Source organism: Ranitomeya variabilis, chromosome 5, assembly GCF_051348905.1.
Source record: "Ranitomeya variabilis isolate aRanVar5 chromosome 5, aRanVar5.hap1, whole genome shotgun sequence".
NCBI lineage: Eukaryota > Metazoa > Chordata > Amphibia > Anura > Dendrobatidae > Ranitomeya > Ranitomeya variabilis.
The window spans coordinates 69867017-69887246 of NC_135236.1; the positions used below are offsets into that span (position 1 = coordinate 69867017).

Sequence of the window (20230 nt, forward strand, 5' to 3'; positions counted from 1 at the left end):
CCAGGACCACGGCCCCTTCGTCAGCTGACCCCCAAGGGACTGATAGCAGGAACGGCCCGGAGGGAGGGACAGCCGATGTAAGAAGGCTGTCACAGCCACTCCTTCCGCTCATACTTACCCGCTACGGCGCGCTCCTCCTGCAGGCGCGCGTCCTCTCCTTCATTCTTTTCCGCTCTCTGGTTCTTGTCGGGTGCGCGTGCGCACCGCCCATTCCAGCACTTCCTCTTTCTGATTTACAGGCGCTCTGTATCTCCTCTCTGTGATCCTGGAGCACTCCAGCACTCCATGTATATAAGGCGATTGCTTCCTCTGCTCCTTGCCTGTCTGTCATTTGTGTTTCTGTGACTCAGGTCCACCTTTGTCTTTGCCCTGCCTGTTTTAAGTCTCCACTCTGTCCAGCCAGTTCAGCTTCTCTGTCTCTTCCAGGCTTCCTTGTCTCCTCGTCTAGTCCAGCCCTCCCAGTGTCCTCTCCGTACTCTGTTAGTCTGGTGTCTCTGTCCTGTCCTGCTTCCTTTGTGTCTTACCCTTCGCAGTGCTCCTTTGGTCTCGCCTGTACCCAGCTCTTACCTAACTGTACTTCATCTTACCCCGCTCAGTCCGTCATACGCCTAGCTTCTCTATTTTGTACCTCCTATTACCTGTCTCCGGGTTCCAGCTTCTGCGGCAATAGTTTCCCTTGGATCTGCCCCTAACGCTCCCTGTATAGGGGGTGGTCTACCTGGTCAGCTTATCCTTGGGAGGTTTGTTATCGTGGATCTGCAGGTCCACCCCAGGTATTCCAAAAGATCTCACAAAAGGACTGCATTCTGATGACATCTGAGTGCAGTCTGATTTTCACAAAGGCACTGAAGAAACACAGGGACCACAGATACAGACAGGTCCAGTTGGTATACAGATAGGCGCTGGCAGGTGCAGGCTTGTCCGACTGGTATACAGAAGCACTGGCAGGTGCAGGCTGGATCGGCTGATGTACAGATGAGACGTGACTGGTGCAGGCTGGACCGGCTGTTGTGCAGATGAGCACTGGACAGGTTGCTATACAGATGAACGCAGGCAGGTACTGGCTGATGTACAGATGAGCACTGGCAGGTGCCTACTGGACTGGCTAAAACAGACAAGCAAGTGTACTGGTAGACTGATGGGTACTGGGGACCTGACAACTAGCAAGCGTGCTAAGGGCTTACTAACCACGTTGCTCAGGCTCCTCCATGCTGGAGGAGGTGCCTTAAATAGGTGTCCCCCAGCTATTGGCTGAGGACACTTTAGAACCGTTCCCCTTAAAGAAAAAAGTGTGTGTACCCTAAGCACAGTGCACGGGGATCTGTGCACACCTTGGGGCAACAGCCAGCATGGAGGAGGGAGGAACTGCAAGACGGGAGGGCCAAAAGAGTGAGTAAACCGGCATCCCTGCCAGGAAAAGAGAGGCAGCATGCAAGAATGCCGGCACTGTAATGTCCATTAGGGAGGATGTGGAGGATCTGCAAAAGCCGTGCCTGGTGTGGAGATGTCACCAGTAAACACCTGGACTGTTTGCTTAGTGCATCGCAGCTGTTCAAAACATTCCCTCAATAAACCATAAAAGATAAATAAAGTCCCAGGTTGTAATTTATGCTGTCAATGGTGACTTCCACCTTGCATTATAATGTCAATTTCAAGGAGCAGTCCACAGTCTCCGCAATGTGAGAATACAGAGCAGAAGCATGCTTTCTTCAAGACATAATTACGGTTAAATATTTTCCATCGAGGCAGTTTGCAAAAGGCAGCACAATCCTCCTGGGATGGAAACGGTTGTGGTGAACTTGGTCATGTGGAAGTTCCACAAAAACAGACAACTGAATGCATGTTTCCTGGGCACACATATGGCTAACTTACGATGCAACAGGAAGATTACGCAAAGCAGGAGTTCAGAGTGGTGATGATGATAACAGCCAGGGACTAATTGAGGATGTGGCCTGGCTACCAGAAAGATGATCACACAAGTACAAGGAGGAGGACAGCTTAATCCTTGCTCATTTTGCAGGGTTAGTTTGGTTTTCCCACTTGAGCAGGTGGTGCTGCTTCATAGGGGACAGGCCAGACTGAAATGACAAGTCAACAAGCAACACACAGAGGAACCACAGGCGTTTTGGATGAATGCAACATACACTGCTCACAAAATAAAAGGAACACTAAAATACCACATCCTAGATATCACTGAATGAAATATTCCAGTTGTAAATCTTTATTCATTATATAGTGGAATGGGTTGAGAACTGTAAAACCTAAAAATGATCAATGTGAATCACAACTAATAACCCATGGAGGTCTGGAGTTGGAATGATGCTCAAAATCAAAGTGGAAAATCAAATTGCAGTCTGATCCAACCGCAGTGGAAATGCCTCAAGACAAGGAAATGATGCTCAGTAGTGTGTGTGGCCTCCACGTGCCTGTATGACCTCCCTACAATGACTGGGCATGCTCCTTATGAGGCGGCAGATGGTCTCCTGAGGGATCTCCTCCCAGACCTGGACTAAAGCATCCGCCAACTCCTGGACAGTCTGTGGTGCAACGTGACGTTGGTGGATGGAGCGAGACATGATGTCCCAGATGTGTTCAATTTGATTCAGGTCTGGGGAACGGGTGGGCCAGTCCATAGCTTCAATGCCTTCATCTTGCATTCATCTTGCAGGTACTGCTGCCACACTCAAGCCACATGAGGTCTGGCATTGTCAAGCATTAGGAGGAACCCAGGGCCAACCGCATCAGCATATGGTCTCACAAGGGGTCTGAGGATCTCATCTCTGTACCTAATGGCAGTCAGGCTACCTCTGGCGAGCACATGGAGGGCTGTGCGGCCCTCCAAAGAAATGCCACCCAACACGATTACTGACCCACTGCCAAACTGGTCATGCTGAAGGATGTTGCAGGTAGCAGATCGCTCTCCACGGTGTCTCCAGACTCTTGTCATGTCTGTCACATGTGCTCAGTGTGAACCTGCTTTCATCTGTGAAGAGCACAGGGCGCCAGTGGCGAATTTGCCAATCCTGGTGTTCTGTGGCAAATGCCAAGCGTCCTGCACGGTGTTGGGCTGTGAGCACAACCTCCATCTGTGGACGTCGGGCACTCACACCATTCTCATGGAGTCGGTTTCTAACCATTTGTGCAGACACATGCACATTTATGGCCTGCTGGAGGTCATTTTGTAGAGCTCTGGCAGTGCTCCTCCTGTTCCTCCTTGCACAAAGGCTGAGGTAACGGTCCTGCTGCTGGGTTGTTGCCCTCCTATGGCCCCCTCCACGTCTCCTGGTGTACTGGCCTGTCTCCTGGTAGCACCTCCAGCCTCTGGACACTACGCTGACAGACACAGCAAACCTTGCCACAGCTCGCATTGATGTGCCATCCTGGATAAGCTGCACTACCTGAGCCACTTGTGTAGGCTTTAGAGTCCGTCTCATGCTACCACGAGTGTGAAAGCACAACCAACATTCAAAAGTGACCAAAACATCATCCAGAAAGCATTGGTACTGAGATGTTGTCTGTGGTCCCCACTTGCAGAACCACTCCTTTATTGAGTGTTTTGATAATTGCCAATAATTTGCATCTGTTGTCTATTCCTTTTGCACAACAGCATGTGAAATTGATTGTTAATCAGTGTGGCTTCCTAAGTGGACAGTTTGGTTTCACAGAAGTTTGATTTATTTGGAGTTCTATTCCGTGGTTTAAGTGTTCCCTTATTTTTTGAGCAGTGTATAATATTAATAATCTGAACAAAGTCCTATAACAGTTCGTTATCCTTACTGCAACTAATCGGTTAATACAGAAGGTGACTAGCAGAGAGTTAACCAGCAGGGCTAGAAGTATACAGAATCAAGTAGAAGGCATTCCCACAAAACTTCTTAGTCCAGAATTTAGTTGATCTTGTAGTCTTGTGTATGTATTTAACCCCTTCATGACCCAGCCTATTTTGACCTTAATGACCTGGCCATTTTTTGCAATTCTGACCAGTGTCCCTTTATGAGGTAATAACTCAGGAACGCTTCAACGGATCCTAGCGATTCTGAGATGGTTTTTTTGTGACATATTGGGCTTCATGTTAGTGGTAAATTTAGGTCGATAATTTCTGCGTCTATTTGTGGGGAAAAAAGGAAATTTGGCGAAACTTTTGAAAATTTCACAATTTTCACATTTTGAATTTTTATTCTGTTAAACCAGAGAGTTATGTGACACAAAATGGTTAATAAATAACATTTCCCACATGTCTACTTTACATCAGCACACTTTTGGAAACAACATTTTTTTTTGCTAGGAAGTTATAAGGATTAAAATTTGACCAGTGATTTCTCATTTTTACAACAAAATTTACAAAACCATTTTTTTTTAGGGACCACCTCACATTTGAAGTCAGTTTGAGGGGTCTATATGGCTGAAAATACCCAAAAGTGACACCATTCTAAAAACTGCACCCCTCAAGGTGCTCAAAACCACTTTCAAGAAGTTTATTAACCCTTCAGGTGTTTCACAGCAGCAGAAGCAACATGGAAGGAAAAAATGAACATTTAACTTTTTAGTCACAAAAATGATCTTTTAGCAACAGTTTTTTATTTTCCCAAAGGTAAAAGGAGAAACTGGACCACGAACGTTGTTGTCCAATTTGTCCTGAGTACGCTGATACCTCATATGTGGGGGTAAACCACTGTTTGGGTGCACGGCAGGGCTTGGAAGGGAAGGAGCACCATTTGACTTTTTGAATGAAAAATTATCTCCATCGTTAGCGGACACCATGTCGCGTTTGGTGAGTCCCCGTGTGCCTAAACATTGGAGCTCCCCCACAAGTGACCCCATTTTGGAAACTAGACGCCCCAAGGAACTTATCTAGATGCATAGTGAGCACTTTAAACCCTCAGGTGCTTCACAAATTGATCTGTAAAAATGAAAAAGTACTTTTTTGTTGACAAAACATTTTTTAGCCTCAATTTTTTCATTTTCACATGGGCAACAGGATAAAATGGATGCTAAATTTGTTGGGCAATTTCTCCTGAGTACGCCGATACCTCACATGTGGGGGTAAACCACTGTTTGGGCGCACGGCAAGGCTCGGAAGGGAAGGCGCGCCATTTGACTTTTTGAATGGAAAATTAGCTCCAATCGTTAGCGGACACCATGTCGCGTTTGGAGAGCTGTTGTGAATTCCGCTCTTGGGCTCCCTCCGGTGGTTGTAAGTGGCACTTTTGTGAGTTCTGCTCTTGGGCTCCCTCCGGTGGATTTAAGTGGAACTGCTGCTCCTTGGATTTAGCAGTCAGCAGCTGCTTCCACTGATCGTCTATTCTGGCTCGGCTATTTATCCTGGCTCTATCCTTCAGCTAGTGCCAGTGTTCAATGGTTCCTGCTTTGATTCACATCTCTCTTGGATTTCCCTGATATTCTGACCAGTTCAGCAAAGATAAGTCCTTGCTTTGTTCTTTTGCTTTCCACTTGTTGTGGACTTAATCGTTCAGCACATTCTATGTTTTTTTTCTAGTCCAGCTTGTCAGTATGGATTTATTCAATTAAGCTAGACGCTCTGGGAAGCAGATTTACCCTCCGCACCTTTAGTCAGGTGTGGAGATTTTTGTAAACTCTGTGGTGGATTTTTCTAGTTTTTAATACTGACCGCACAGCATTCTGTCCTGTTCTATCTATCTAGCTAGATTGGCCTCCTTTGCTACATCCTAGTTTCATTCTGTGTATGTCATTTCCCTCTCCACTCACAGTCAATATTTGTGGGGGGCTGTCTGTCCTTTGGGAATTTTCTCTGAGGCAAGATAGCTTTCCTGTTTCTATCTTTAGGGGTAGTTAGTCCTCCGGCTGTGACGAGGTGTCTAGGGAGTGACAGGAACATCCCACGGCTACTTCTAGTGTTGTGTTAAGTTCAGGAACTGCGGTCAGTACAGGTACCACCTCCTCCAGAGCACATCCCATGTTGCTCCTAAACCACCAGATCATAACAGAGAGCCCCTGTGTGCCTAAACATTGGAGCTTCCCCACAAGTGACCCCATTTTGGAAAGTAGACCGCACAAGGAACTTATCTAGATGCATAGTGAGCACTTTAAACCCCCAGGTGCTTTACAGACGTTTATAACGCAGAGACATTAAAATAAAAATAAAAATTTCTTTCCTCAAAAATAATTTTTTAGCCCGGAATTTTTTATTTTCCCAAGGGTAACAGGAGAAATTGGACCTCAAAAGTTGTTGTCCAGTTTCTCCTGAGTACGCTGGTACCCCATATGTGGGGGTAAACCACTGTTTGGGCACACGTCGGGACTCGGAAGGGAGAGAGCACCATTTGACTTTTTCAACGCAAGATTGGCTGGAATTAATGGTGGCGCCATGTCGCGTTTGGAGACCCCCTGATGTGCCTAAACAGTGGAAACCCCTCAATTCTAACTCCAACACTAACCCCAACACACCCCTAATCCCAACCCTAACCCTAGTCTTAACCCTAATTCCAACCCTAACCCTAAGGCTATGTGGCCACGTTGCGAATTTGTGTGCGGGTTTTTCGCACCGTTTTTGAAAAATCTGCAGGTAAAACGCACTGCGCTTTTACCTGCGGATTTACCGTAGATTTCCAGTGTTTTTTGTGTGGATTTCACCTGCGGATTCCTATTATGGAGCAGGTGTAAAACGCTGCGGAATCCGCACAAAGAATTGACATGCTGCGGAAAATACAACGCAGCGTTTCCGTGCTGTATTTTCCGCACCATGGGCACAGCGGATTTGGTTTTCCATAGGTTTACGTGGTACTGTAAACGTGATGGAAAACTGCTACGAATCCGCAGCGACCAATCCGCTGTGGATCCGCAGCCAAATCCGCACCGTGTGCACATAGCCTAATTCTAACCCTAACCCTAATTGCAACCCTAACCCTAATTCTAACCCTAGCCCTGAGTGCAACCCTAGCCCTGAGTGCAACCCTAGCCCTGAGTGCAACCCTAGCCCTGAGTGCAACCCTAGCCCTGAGTGCAACCCTAGCCCTGAGTGCAACCCTAACCCTACCCCTAACCCTAATGGAAAAACAAAAATATAATTTCTGTATTTTATTATTGTCCCTACCTATGGGGGTGATAAAGGGGGGGGTTTATTTACTATTTTTTTTATTTTGATCGCTGTGATAGGTTCTATTACAGCGATCAAAATGTACCTAGAAAGAATCTGCCGACCGGCAGATTCGGCGGGCGCACTGCGTATGCGCCCGCCATTTTGGAAGATGGTGGCGCCCATGGAGAAGACCGAGGACACCGGGAGGGACATCGGAGCTCGGTAAGTATGGGGGGGTGCGATCGGAGCACGGGGGGGGGGATCGGAGCACGGGGGAGCAGACAGGAGGATGGGGGAGCGGACAGGAGGACGTAGGGGAGCATGGGACATGACAGGACGGAGAGGAGATCGGTGGCGGTGGGGGGGGGGCAGATCGGGGTCTCCAGCCGTGGCAGATGCTATTGCAGCATCGGCCATGGCTGGATTGTAATATTTCACCAATTTTCATAGGTGAAATATTACAGATTGCTCTGATTGGCTGTTGAAAGTGAAACAGCCAATCAGAGCGATCGTAGCCACGGGGGGGGGTGAAGCCCCCCCCCCCCCCCCTGGGCTGAAGTACCACTCCCCCTGTCCCTGTAGGTCGGGTGAAATTGGAGTTAACCCTTTCACCCGGCCTGCAGGGACGCGATCATTCTGTGACACAGCATATGCGTCACAGGTCGGATTGGCACCGACTTTCATGACGCATATGCTGTGTCACAGGTCGGGAGGGGGTTAAGAGGCAGAAGAAGGAACTATCTTGACAACAGAAAAAAAATTTGAGGACCAGAGAGCGTAGTAGAGAGACATGAAAAGCATTAGGGATTTTTAACGGAGTAGGTAGGTTTAGATAGAAAGTGACCGGATGAATTTGCTGAATTATTTGGAATGGGTAATGAACCAACTTTTGGCATCTAGTCTTTAACTGGATATTTTTGGTGTAGAGCCATTGTTGATCTCCAAGAATGATGTTGGGAATAAGTCAACAGGGGATATCGGCCCTCTCTGCTTTTGGTGCAGCTACAGCAAAATCAGATTGTACCTGAGTCCAGATGTTATGAATGCCCAAGAGATGTTGTTCCCAGCAGGAAGTAGACTTTTAGGTTCAATTGGCAAGGGGGAGGACCAGGTTCTCGGCTGTACACTGTAACAAACATATGTTTTCCAGAAGACTCTGAAACTGAATTATGAGTGAATTCTGTCCAAGGAAGCAAATCTGGCAAGGTATCTTGATGGGAGTTGGAGAAAAATTGTAAATATTACTCCATGGACTGATTGATTCTCCCAGTCTGCCCATTACTTTGGGGGTGAAAAGTGGAGAAGCAGTCCAAGGAGATCTTTAATTTCTTTTAGAGCACCTTCCAGAACCTGGAAATAAATTACACACCATGGACAGAGACGATATTGCATTGCAGATGGAAGTCCTGAAAATGAAATAACACAAGATATCTTGGAGAAATCGTATTCTATGATGATAGCAGAGAAATCCATGCACTTCAGGAAGATCAGAAGCAAAGTCCATGGAAATCTTTGCCCAGGGTTCTTGTGGTATAGGAAGAGGCTGAAAAAGACTGAGATGTGTTTGACAGGAGGGTTTGAAATATGCACAATGAAGCAAGATGCTTGTCTCCTGTGAGATAGCGCTCCCTGAGTGGGTTGGGGGACACTCGCTTGGCAACGGGATTAAAGCACTCAGGCACGGTTTCTCACAAAAACCGCCTATCCGGTTTATTAAACATCATAAACCGCACCATGATCAGTTCATTATTTACATCAACGGAACATCATAAGCAATGACAGTCTGTTCCAATGGCAGATACTTTTCTGCCCGTAACCCCCTTTATCTGGCGTTACCTTACAGGAGCTCCATCCTGCTCCACATACTCCTGTCAGTCCTGGTTCACAGGGAAGCTGCCGAACTGGGATCACCGTCCTTATGACCAGGGCACTTCAGATAGTCCAGACAGAACTGTAACTTCCCCAACACAGTAGCCATCACAGGCCAGTCCCAGGCACTTCCAATACACAGACCCTCAGTCCATGGCCTCACGATGTTCTTACAGGAATACAGTCCACTCCAGGACATTCCAACACAGACCATCCAGGACTTTACACACTGACCATTCCGTTCCATACACTCTGAACATGTGACCCAAACCCTGGTCACATTATGTAGCTGTAACCACCCCCATAGGTGGAAGGTGTGTGTGGTTAGCCAGACCTGCCCAGCTCTCCAACTAACCCTGCAAGCCTCCCTTTTAAACTATACAAATACTTGTGGGACCACAGGTCCCAGAACAACAACATTACTGGCTTACAGCTGCGCAGACTCCCTCTGCGCCACATACCGGCCATTCACAACCATGCCAGTCACTATCTCATTATCACCATTACAGTTACGCCTCCATGCGTATCCTGAGGAGCACATACAGCACCCCCTGGCTGTAACATGGATCACTGAATCATATTCCATTTGGGCCACCAGTAAAAACGAGAAAAGAGTTCAGTTCTTTTAACCCGTGGGCGCCTGGGAACTTGGCTCGTTCAAGTTGAAGTCGCCATTTCTCAAAGGCATATTGTTTGGCTAAGCTCTCACTGTCGCTGATGTAATAATTCCGGTCTTCTGGGGAAAAGTTTTTGGAGAAGAATCCACGTCAATGATTTCTGGCTATAGAGGAATTTTTTCAGAGAACTGCTCCTACACCAATAGAAGAGGCTTCCACTTCAAAGAAAAACGAGTCTGGCAACATTATGATGGTATTGAACAGGAACAGGAGAAAAACAAGATTTAAGTTCTTGAAAGTCTTGAAGAGCAGAATTTATAGAGTTTTTAGAATTGTCGCCTTTCTGAGTTAGGGTTATAAGAGGTGCAACTATGTGAAAGTAGTTTTAATGAACTGGTGGTAATAATTTGCAAACCTAAGGAATCTTTGGAGGGCTTTGATACCAACAGGTTGTTACCTATTCAAAATAGCAGAAAGTTTTTCTGGATCCATTGTAGACCTTCAGATGATATGATGCATCTGAGAAAAGGAAATTCATGACGCTCAAGACATTTCTCCAACATAAAGGTGGTTTTGTTGCAGTCTCAAGAACAAAGGGGACCTGAAGACGATGAGAGTCTAACTCTATGGAGAAGATTAGGTTCTCATCCAGATGGACTAGGTACTGGTACAGGACATTACATAAGATCTCACAAAGTCCTGAAACACAGCCAATGCATTGTATATACCAAAAATCATCACTTGATATTCATAATGACAATGACTGATATTGGATGTTGTCTTCCATTCGTTGCCCTCTTTAGTAATGCAGATTAGATTTTATGATGTGCGCAAGTTTAATTTGGTGAGGACAGTTGTACCTCTAATCCTGTCAAATAACCCAGAGATGCGAGGCAATGGACAACTTTCATTCAGCATGATATTATCTAGACCCCGATAGTCTATGCACGGCCTCAGAGACTTGTGTTTCTATTTTATGAATTCGGCTGATGGTAAAGATTTTTGGATTAATCTCCTTTCCATGTTTTCTTTAATGTAGGAAGCCATCACCTCATTTTCTGGGAGAGATAGAGTATAAACTTTCCCTTCTGGGTGGTTCAGTACCTGGAAGAAGGGAAAGGCACAGTAATAAAGCCGATGAGGAGGTACCTTTTGGCCTTCTGCTTATAGAAGATATCTGAGGCAGGCAAATTGAAGGCAATGAATGATGCAGGTTGTTGAGGTAGAGGTTTGAGGCAGTTACAAAAACAAGATGATCACCACTGCACATTCTTTTCAGACAACCAGTCAATAACTGGAGCATGTAGCTGAAACCACGAAAGTTCCAAAAGTAGCGGAGTGTCAGAAAGTTCCAAATTAAAAAAAATATATTCTCAATTTGTTTTTCACCAATATGAAGAGTCTCTTTTTCTGTCCGTTTTTTTATATGACCACCATGAATTACTGAGCCATGTGTAAAGGTTTGCTTCAGAAGGTGTCCGCAAAAATACAAAAGAAATTTTCAGCCTTTTGGCCAAAGAGAAATACATAAAATTCTCTGCTGCACAGGAATAAATGAACCCTTGCCCCGTGAACAAATATTAAGGAAATAATTCTAAGCATGAGCAGTGGATTAATGGTTGATAGAGGATAATGTTAATCCCAAGGTGATTCCTCCTTCTTAACCTAAGGTCAGAAATTTCCTGTTTGGTCTTTAGGTTACAGCAATTCTTATATAAGAATGGTCCAGTTTACCATAATAAAGACAGCGTTCTTTAGTAAGGCGAAGTAATCTTTCAGCTATGATCTTTTCTGACCATTTTCCATGGGTTCCTGTACAGCCATTCTTGAGAGAAAATTCTGAAGCCTCCCTGGGATGTGCAACAGGCAAACCAAAATGGGAAAATGCAAAACACCTGGAGAGTAGCAAACATAATAGGAGCAATCAGCATTTCGACAGGGAAGGAAATGAGTAATGGCTCAACAGACAGATGAACCGACCAGGAAGAAACAGGTCACCGTATCCAATTCCCAAACCTAGCTAGAGTTTATTTTTCATTAGACGTTTGTTTAAAATGCGAGTCCAATCAGGTGACGAAGAAAATCAAGAGAAAACTGCAAATCTCTACCAATAAGTTAGTCTTTCAACCTGCAGTTTAGCCTTAAAAGTTGACCAGGAGAACGTCATTGTTCTAGACCAAATCAACAGAGTATGGAACTAGACCTCATAATATACTACAAATAATATACTACAGTCCCTTGGCTCAACCATAGTGTGGAATCAGCGACTGAATGAACACAACCTACCTCAGTAAACGCTCTGTGGTAGGCAGACCGGAAGGTCGATAGAGAATGCGTCATGGAATCATCCCTCTTTCAAAGTGATGTAGCCAACTCCAGCGTTTCTCTGGATAACAAAGAAAAAATTTAGGCTGTTATTTTTTGGACCGGTCTGATAAATATTTCTGGGGACACTTACTCAACGTGTACATTGCATTGTTTCACAAAGCCCAAGTAGTCCTTAGGATCGCCATAAAAACCAGAAAGAGTAGGCAAATGTGAGAGGTTTCCCAAGCAGAATGTGTCTGGGAAATACTAGGCTGCGGCATGAGTCTGATGCAATGCGTCCATATGGGCTGAGAGATATTGCACAGCCTGGATAAATTCACGATGGCTAAAAGCAAGTTGCAAAACCAGTTGAGATAAATTCTTCTGTATTTCCTGGAAATTTTGTTGCAGTTGTTGCACCTTTGTAATTCATGGTTTTAGTATTCTGTTAGTCTTACCTAGTGAGGTGGATTCAGATAGCTGTAGGTCAGGGGTGGACATACTGATCCAGGGTGTTGGTTCAGTCTGCTAAAGGACACATGGATGATCAAGGACTTGGGCACACTGGAAACCACAGGGCCAGGGAGGCAGACCACAGAGAAATAGCAAGTCCATAACAGCACAGGAATTTTTCAAGGATAAGTGCACAATATGAACTGAGTCCAATAAGTTCACTATGTTTACTGCATCCAATGGGTTTATTGAGAACGTGACTAGTAGAGAGTTAACCTGCAGGGCTGGGGATATGCAGTAATCTTAGAAAAATTGCAAAATGACTACAAAATGTAAATGGATGGTTGTTCACTCCAAACTGCCCTAACTAAAGTCACCAATGACCTATTAACCACCAAGGCCAGGCGACACTACTCTGTCCTCTTCCTGGACCTGACCTGTCCTCTGCCTTAGACACAGTGGACCATTCCCTATTATTACAGACCCTCTCATCCTTTGGCATCACAGACTTGGCCCTATCCTGGATCTCATCATACCTAACAGACTGGACATTTAGCATCTCCCACTCACACACCACCTCCTCACCTCGCCGCCTATCTGTTGGAGTCCCACAAGGTTCAGTCCTCGGGCCCCTGCTCTTCTCCATTTACACCTTTGGCCTGGGACAGCTCATAGAATCTCACGGTTTTCAGTATCACCTCTATGTTGATGACACACAGATCTAAATCTCTGGACCAGATATACCCAGAATCCCACAATGTCTGTCCACTATTTCATCCTTCTAGATTTCTAAAACTAAACATGGACAAAACAGAATTCATCATCTTTCCCTATCTCATGCGACCCCCCCCCAACGGACCTATCCATTACAGTAAACGGCTGCCCACTCTCCCCAGTCCCACAAGCTCGCTGCTTCATGGTAGTCCTTGAAACTGATCTCTCCATCAAACCACATATCCAAGCCCTTTCCACTTCCTGCCGCCTTCAACTCAAAAATATTTCACTGATCCATACAATCCTAAACCAAGAATCTGCAAAAACCCTAGTCCATGCCCTCATCATCTCCCGCCTTGACTACTGCAACCTCCTGCTCTGTGGCCTCCCCTCGAACACTCTCGCACCCCTCCAATCTATTCTAAACTCTGCTGCCCGACTATTCCACCTGTCCCCCCGCTATTCTCCGGCCTCTCCCCTCTGTCATTCCTTTCACTTGCTCCCCATTACCCAAAGACTACAGTTCAAAACCCTAACCATGACATACAAAGCCATCCACAACCTGTCTCCTCCCTACATCTGTGACCTCGTCTCCTGGTACTTACCTGCACGCAACCTTCGATCCTTACAAGATCTCCTTCTCTACTCCCCTCTTATCTCCTCTTCCCACAATTGTATACAAGATTTCTCTTGCGCATCCCCCCTCCTCTGGAACTCTCTACCCCAACATATCAGACTCTCGTCTACCATAGAAACCTTCAAAAAGAACCTGAAGACCTACCTCTTCCGACAAGCCTACAACCTGCAGTAACCACCGCTCGACCAAGCCACTACTTTACCAGCTCTACCCTCACCTACTGTATCCTCACCCATCCCTTGTAGATTGTGAGCCCTCGCAGGCAGGGTCCTCTCTCCTCCTGTACCAGTCGTGACTTGTATTAATTAAGTTTATTGTACCTGTTTTTATTATCTATACCACTCCTCACATGTAAAGCGCCATGGAATAAATGGCGCTATAATAATAAATAATAATAAACAGCAACTAAATTCGAGGCTCAATACCAAGACACGGGTGTCTCTCTCTGACTGAGCTTTAATAGGCCTAGGAAGATGATGTCAAAGACATGCCAGTCAACTTGTAGAATCTTACGTGGACCACAGCAAAGGCGGCCATAGGGGAAGGGAGCAGAAGCCTGGTCTAGCCAGTGTACTACTGGCTGATAGAGCCAGGAACACAGCTAAGCGTTTTGTCCATCTCCTCTGGACCTGTCTCATTTGAGTACAAACGCTGAATGTTCATCTCATTGAATAAATCAACAGGAAGAAGTTGTTGAATAAATCAACAGGAAGAAGTTGTTGTAAAATATGTTTTAAAAAGCCCCCAGAGTGCTGTGACTTGGTGGACTAAGGGTTAAACAGATGGAGGTGCCATTGGCACAATTGAGTGTCCTCAATGTAAATGATTAACGTTGCAGAATACAGACTCAAACTGATGATTTCACGGTCAGAGGCAACATTATCCTTTTGGGACTGAGACAAGTGATGAAATAATGTACCATGTATTCCATAATGCCTTACACTTCCTCCCCACGAATATGCTTGCCGGTGGCAATGGAGGCCAGTTGGGATCGGTGTTTGGTAGTACTACTCCCGGACGGCTGTGCTAGTGGTAGTTGTGCTGCTGGTACTTGCAACTCCAATATTCTTAAACATATTTTGGGGATTTTTGTTTTTCCTTTTACAGTATGCCGTCGATTACCAATTTTGTTTTCTAAATTTTGCATCTTCTACTACACTATAATTTACCTTTTTGTCATTGTTCTCAACCCCACTCATTCACCCTTTCCTAAAAAGGACTGAGCCATCGGCTCCCCTGCAATATGATCACATGGTGCCAGTGGGATTGCTATGACACCCCTGGGGTCTGCTAAAGTTTCCTGTGCGTATCCCGATTGTACTCTTAAAGAAAAACACCCCATTGCTGACATTCAAAGGAGACAGTGATTTTTTTTCCTGTATACATCAATACTGTGATATTACTGTAAATAGCACAAGAGGGTTGTAGTTCCCAAAAAGGTGTACAAAATTCACTAAAAAGTAAAAAAAAAAAAATTAAAAATATTGCTTTCCCATACATCACATTCATGACAGGAAGAAATTAATGGTGTCTTGCAAAAGTACAACTCGTCCTACAAAGAACAAGCCCTCATACGCCTATGTCGAAGATAAAATCTAAATGTTATTCCCCTTGAGAGATCCGGAGGAAAAGGTGAAAGCCCAAAAATATGAAAATCGACCTATAAGGAAAGAGTTAACATAATTATTCACCTTTTCACAAAAAGGATGAAAAGAGAAAAGCAAAAGCTTAGCATATGGTCACTTTTGACAAGATAAAGTTTTCTGTTTGACATGGTTTTTAGTTCGTTTTTTGTTTGTTCTAAAGAACATAAAGTTATGAAATATTGTGTTGACTTGTTGCTTTCTTCAGCATGAAAAAATGTGTAGTTCAAATGCTGCAGGACATCTGCCAGCTACATTATATCTCGCTGTGCAATCAATCACACTAAGTCTGGTGCTGCCGCCTGCACATGCCTATTTCTCTCTACCCCATGAATTAAATCTCTATATTATTCCCAGACGCATTAGTGTCTGGAGTATGCGTCCATTGTTTTAGAGCTTTTTCTTCCTACCTCTATTACTGTGCTCTGATATTTTAACACTATCCTGAATGACCCTTAAATAGCTTTGCATTCCCTTCCTCAGCTTTTATACAGGCTATGATGTTCTTTCTCCCGATTGGCTGTGCTGTACCATGTGATGTGACAGCTGTAGAGTATTTTGGCTAAGCTTGCACGCCAAGCCTGATATCACATGAGCTGGCATTGTTTGTGGATGACTTGTACTTGTACAAATCTAATCACAAGTTGTTAGAATCTTCCGGGTCCAGCAAATTTTATAAAATTCAGCACAAATTCATATCACATCGACTCAACATTTATAGTAATAACCTATTTCCGATCATTGTATGACTTGTGTCCTGCATTTCTCCTTTTAGTTTTCCCCTCTGCTGGGCATTTTATCTAATTTTCAGTTTTCTCTGATAATTAGGTGACAATTGTTTTGCTATGATGACTTCCATACACTGCACACACAGACATAAGTGATTGCTGCTCTCCTCAATGAACAACACGGATTTTAGCATATGTTCAAGAGACAGTGGAGAAGTGGTGGCTTATTCGTGGGAAAGAAGCCTGTTGCTCGGTGTATGACGGAGCATTTCTTTTCATGTGATTATTCCATACCAATGCTATATATATCTAACCCTCATAAATTCCATCACTGATCACTAATGTACTAGACTTGTTTGCTTATTGGATATTAATGATTTTGCAGCACATGGTTGGTCTTGTTATTCTGCAATACCATGTCATAGCAGTGCTCCATAAATTGCTGGTCATAAAGTCTTTCACACCCCTGCCACACTCATAATGATAGACAGGCCTCAGAATAGTTTTAGACTCTGCTCACACTGCTGATTGATCCTCGGCTCCAATGGGAGACTTGTCGCAGAAAATGACTCAATCCCTGACAGGCCAACGATGAGGGTCAATCGGACGCCCATTTGGATGAACACAGCATAAAGTTGTGATGCCTGTGTAAACTTACCCTTAGGTGGCATATTGGAGGCAGTGTCCAGGACTTCTATACTGATGGTTTTTACATAGGATGGGTCATAACAAGGGTTCTCCAAGAATGTAATAACATGACCCCATCACAACTCAAACGGCAGCCTGCCTTAGTCACTTGTCAAGACTGGCTGCAGTAGGAATAGATGCTGCTCCTGAGACCTGTGTCTCAAATGACAGGAGCTGTATTGTAAGCCTCCAAGAGCCAAGTTAAAGTGTGTCACAGGATAAGAAATAAATCATCTGGGCTGAATGAACATGAAGGACTGAGTCTGGAGAAAAATCATGTGTGAAGTCAGTCTGCCGTGGAGAATATATATTTTATTTCTTCTGATGTCACAGCCCTTCTCCGCCGCTTTTGTAGATACGTCTGCTTACGATACAGCTCCTCTGTCAGTTGAGACACAGATGTCAGAAGCTGCGTTTCTTCAGACTGCTGCCCATCCTGACAAGTGAATAGGACGACTTGCTATTTAAATTGGGTAATAGAAACCATTTTATTACATTCTCAGAGAACCCCTTTAATAGAATATTGGGGGTTTCAGCACCTAGCACTGATCAGCTGTTTGCAGTTCCCACAGTTGGATATGAACAGTGTTCAGAGCCGGAATAGCACAGCTCCATGTTATGTGTAGTGGCCGTTCACATTCACTTCAACAGGGGCTGTGCTGCAGTACTGGGAATAGCCACTTGGTAGAGCTGTGCTATTCTCACTGGTGGCAGCTGATCAGTGAGGGTGCTGGGTTTCGGACCCCCCACAGTTTTGATATTGATGACCTATCCAGGGTTTTGGACAACCCGTTGTAAGCTTCACTAAATGTCTAAGGTAAGAAACCTTTCAGGATACAACTCCTATGTGTCTCCATGGTTACTACAAATAAACTGTGTTCCATCTACCCTCATCTATTGTCTGTAAGAAAAGGGGCAATATCGGCAGTGTAACCATGGATACCCATTGGTCCGCACAAACGCTGTATCCAAAAGGGCTGTAAGGAAATGATGCTAAATGACAGGAGGAATATGCATGGTGTTTCTCCGCAGTCTCCATATTGTGCGTCTGGTCACATTACAGGCACGTTCTGTACCAGCAAAGCCGCGAAAGATTTAAAGACGAGGTCACAAAGCAGCTGGTGGGAAGCATCGTGATCACCAGGTACAACAACCGGACGTACCGCATCGATGATATCGAGTGGAGCAAAAGCCCGAATGATGTCTTCACCATGTCTGATGGCACAAACATCAGTTTCATTGACTATTACAGGTAAGAGTTAGTGCGTCCCTGACCACGCGCGACACTGGCCAGAAGTAAAACACTGGCCGGGTCTAAGGGGGTGAACGCTGCTTATTTTATTTGTTTTTTGTGTTTTGAAAAATAAAAATTGTGTATTATTTAGTGCCGATAATGCAAATGATGTAATCGGTCTTTTCATCTTTAGCCACTAGATGGCCCCATCCTCCATGTTACTCAGACACTGCTCTTCATCATCATCATCATCATCATCTATATATAATTGTGTAGTACGGTGACGGATGGTCTGACGCCGGCCGTGGCCCATCACATGTCACAAGCCCAAGTGGAATGTAAATTTTCCTTCACATGAACATCACCATAACTGCGATCAGTGTGCTGTATATGGGGACAGCCGGGGATCCCATGGGGAAAAAAGTTGTGAAAAAAAAAATAATAATAACTGAGTAATTGCAAAACAAAGTAAAGCATAAATAAAATGAGGAAAAAAAAATGAAAGAAAGTAAGATTAACGTGGCTTAGATCAGACCGGACCAGAGTAGAGAAAGATGACACTTGGTATCATAATACGAGTATATTACAGGGGTTTTCAGAAAACCCCGTCCCTTGGGCTGCAGTTTGTTTTAATGCTGTACACACGCTCCCGGGGTCCCGTAATCCCTTTACCGAGCACTTTTTGTACTTGGGTAATTATGCCCCTTTTGTACAGAATGAGGGCAATACATGTAAACATGTAAAGCTACAATAAGGACTTGATAATAAATATTTATCAATTTGATAAATATGTTCTTGATTCTTTACACATATTTGACATCACAAAAACAATCACTTTCAGGTAAATATTAAAATAAGTCATTAAAAAAAATTCCAATATTCTGTAGTAAGAAAGGGCCATGTGAAAACAAAACAAAAAAAATATGTGTCTGGGGTAGACTAAGAGAAACGATCCCCCTAAATGATGCAGCATTAGAAAAGGTGACGTTTTTGGCCCCAAGTCATTTAGAGGGTTAAAGTCGGTGGCATTGTCCGGTGCGTGATCTCGTTGCGCTCATCATGTGTGTATTACCCTGCAGTAAGAATTACGGCATTACAGTGAAAGACGTGGACCAGCCGCTCATAGTTCACATGCCCAAAGAGAGGAAGGATGCCCGTACCAAGGTGAGGGTCCTGTGTGCTGCGTGCAGGGGTGATGGCGGACACAGCTATACCTTATACATGTTTACATTGCTGGTTCCATTTCAGATGTCGAGTATGGTCCTCCTCCTTCCAGAACTTTCCTACATGACCGGCATTCCTGAAAAAATGAAAAAAGACTTTAAAGCCATGAAGGTAACGGTCCCACGTGTGATGCAGAGCGCAGTACTTACTTATAGATGGTCAGTGGTTGTCTCATCATGGAGCCGACTACTGAAACCTTGATCATGAGCTGTTCTCATGTGGCGAGATCAATAGGCGGCCAGATATTGTGCTACAGTGTCTCACTGTCTAGAGTTCCATCACCACCCACATCCCAACCCCTGGAAAAGGAAAGGGGCAGCCAATATTAACTCTTGGACATGATATAGAGAAAACATCTTCCAAAAGGGTCAGGCTTTTTCCCCCTTAAACATGCTTTTGGCTTGGGCAAGCGGTGGCCCACACAGGCATTTGGGTCTGCCTGAATAAGGGACCTCTGCTGCCGGGCTCCGGGGTGTTACCAGCTCTAAGTCCTAAGTGTCTGAGATGGGAATGATGGTAGATGTGGGGTGCAAGGTTCTCCCCCCATGACATGTCACACCCCGGTTCAGCCATTTTTTCTTGTTTTCAGGACTTGTCCCAGCAGATCCACCTGAGCCCTAAGCAGCACCACATCTCCCTGATAAAACTCGTTAAAAGAATTCAGAACAACGAGGACGCACAAGTTGAGCTGCAAAGATGGGGCCTCCAAATCGACTCCAATATCCATTTGGTAGGTGTTTGACTATTGCATTACACCATCTGCTGCATGTCCTAACGTTTGTACAGGAAAAGCAAGGTATGTGCCGAAGCATCGCAAGCTGACAGCAGTTTTTTTTGTCATGTTTTTCACATTCATTTTTAAAATTCCATTTTAAGGGGTTATCCATGTTTGGGGACACTTATTTTTTTTAATATTTAACGTGCAAATATGCATTTGGGGCTAAAAAAACATTTTTGCAGTTGGGTTTTCATTAAAAGCATTCCACAATTTTGGCTCTATGAGCTCTTTTAGTTTTTCCGGCATTTTCAACTTTGATTTGGTCTGTGGACATAAATCTTC

The 20230-nt window shown here is 44.6% G+C and overlaps 1 protein-coding gene across 3 annotated transcripts in view; it reads left to right on the forward strand.

Moving 5' to 3' along the window:
- The window catches only part of PIWIL2 (piwi like RNA-mediated gene silencing 2), a 146600-nt gene that overhangs the window by 81746 nt on the left and 44624 nt on the right, over positions 1–20230 (forward strand). For all 3 annotated transcript variants that reach the window (XM_077262148.1, XM_077262150.1, XM_077262149.1), the window contains 4 exons: positions 17776–17964; positions 19026–19110; positions 19195–19281; positions 19760–19900. In XM_077262148.1, coding sequence (XP_077118263.1) covers positions 17776–17964; positions 19026–19110; positions 19195–19281; positions 19760–19900 — 502 coding nt within the window. The remainder of the gene's footprint in view (positions 1–17775; positions 17965–19025; positions 19111–19194; positions 19282–19759; positions 19901–20230) is intronic.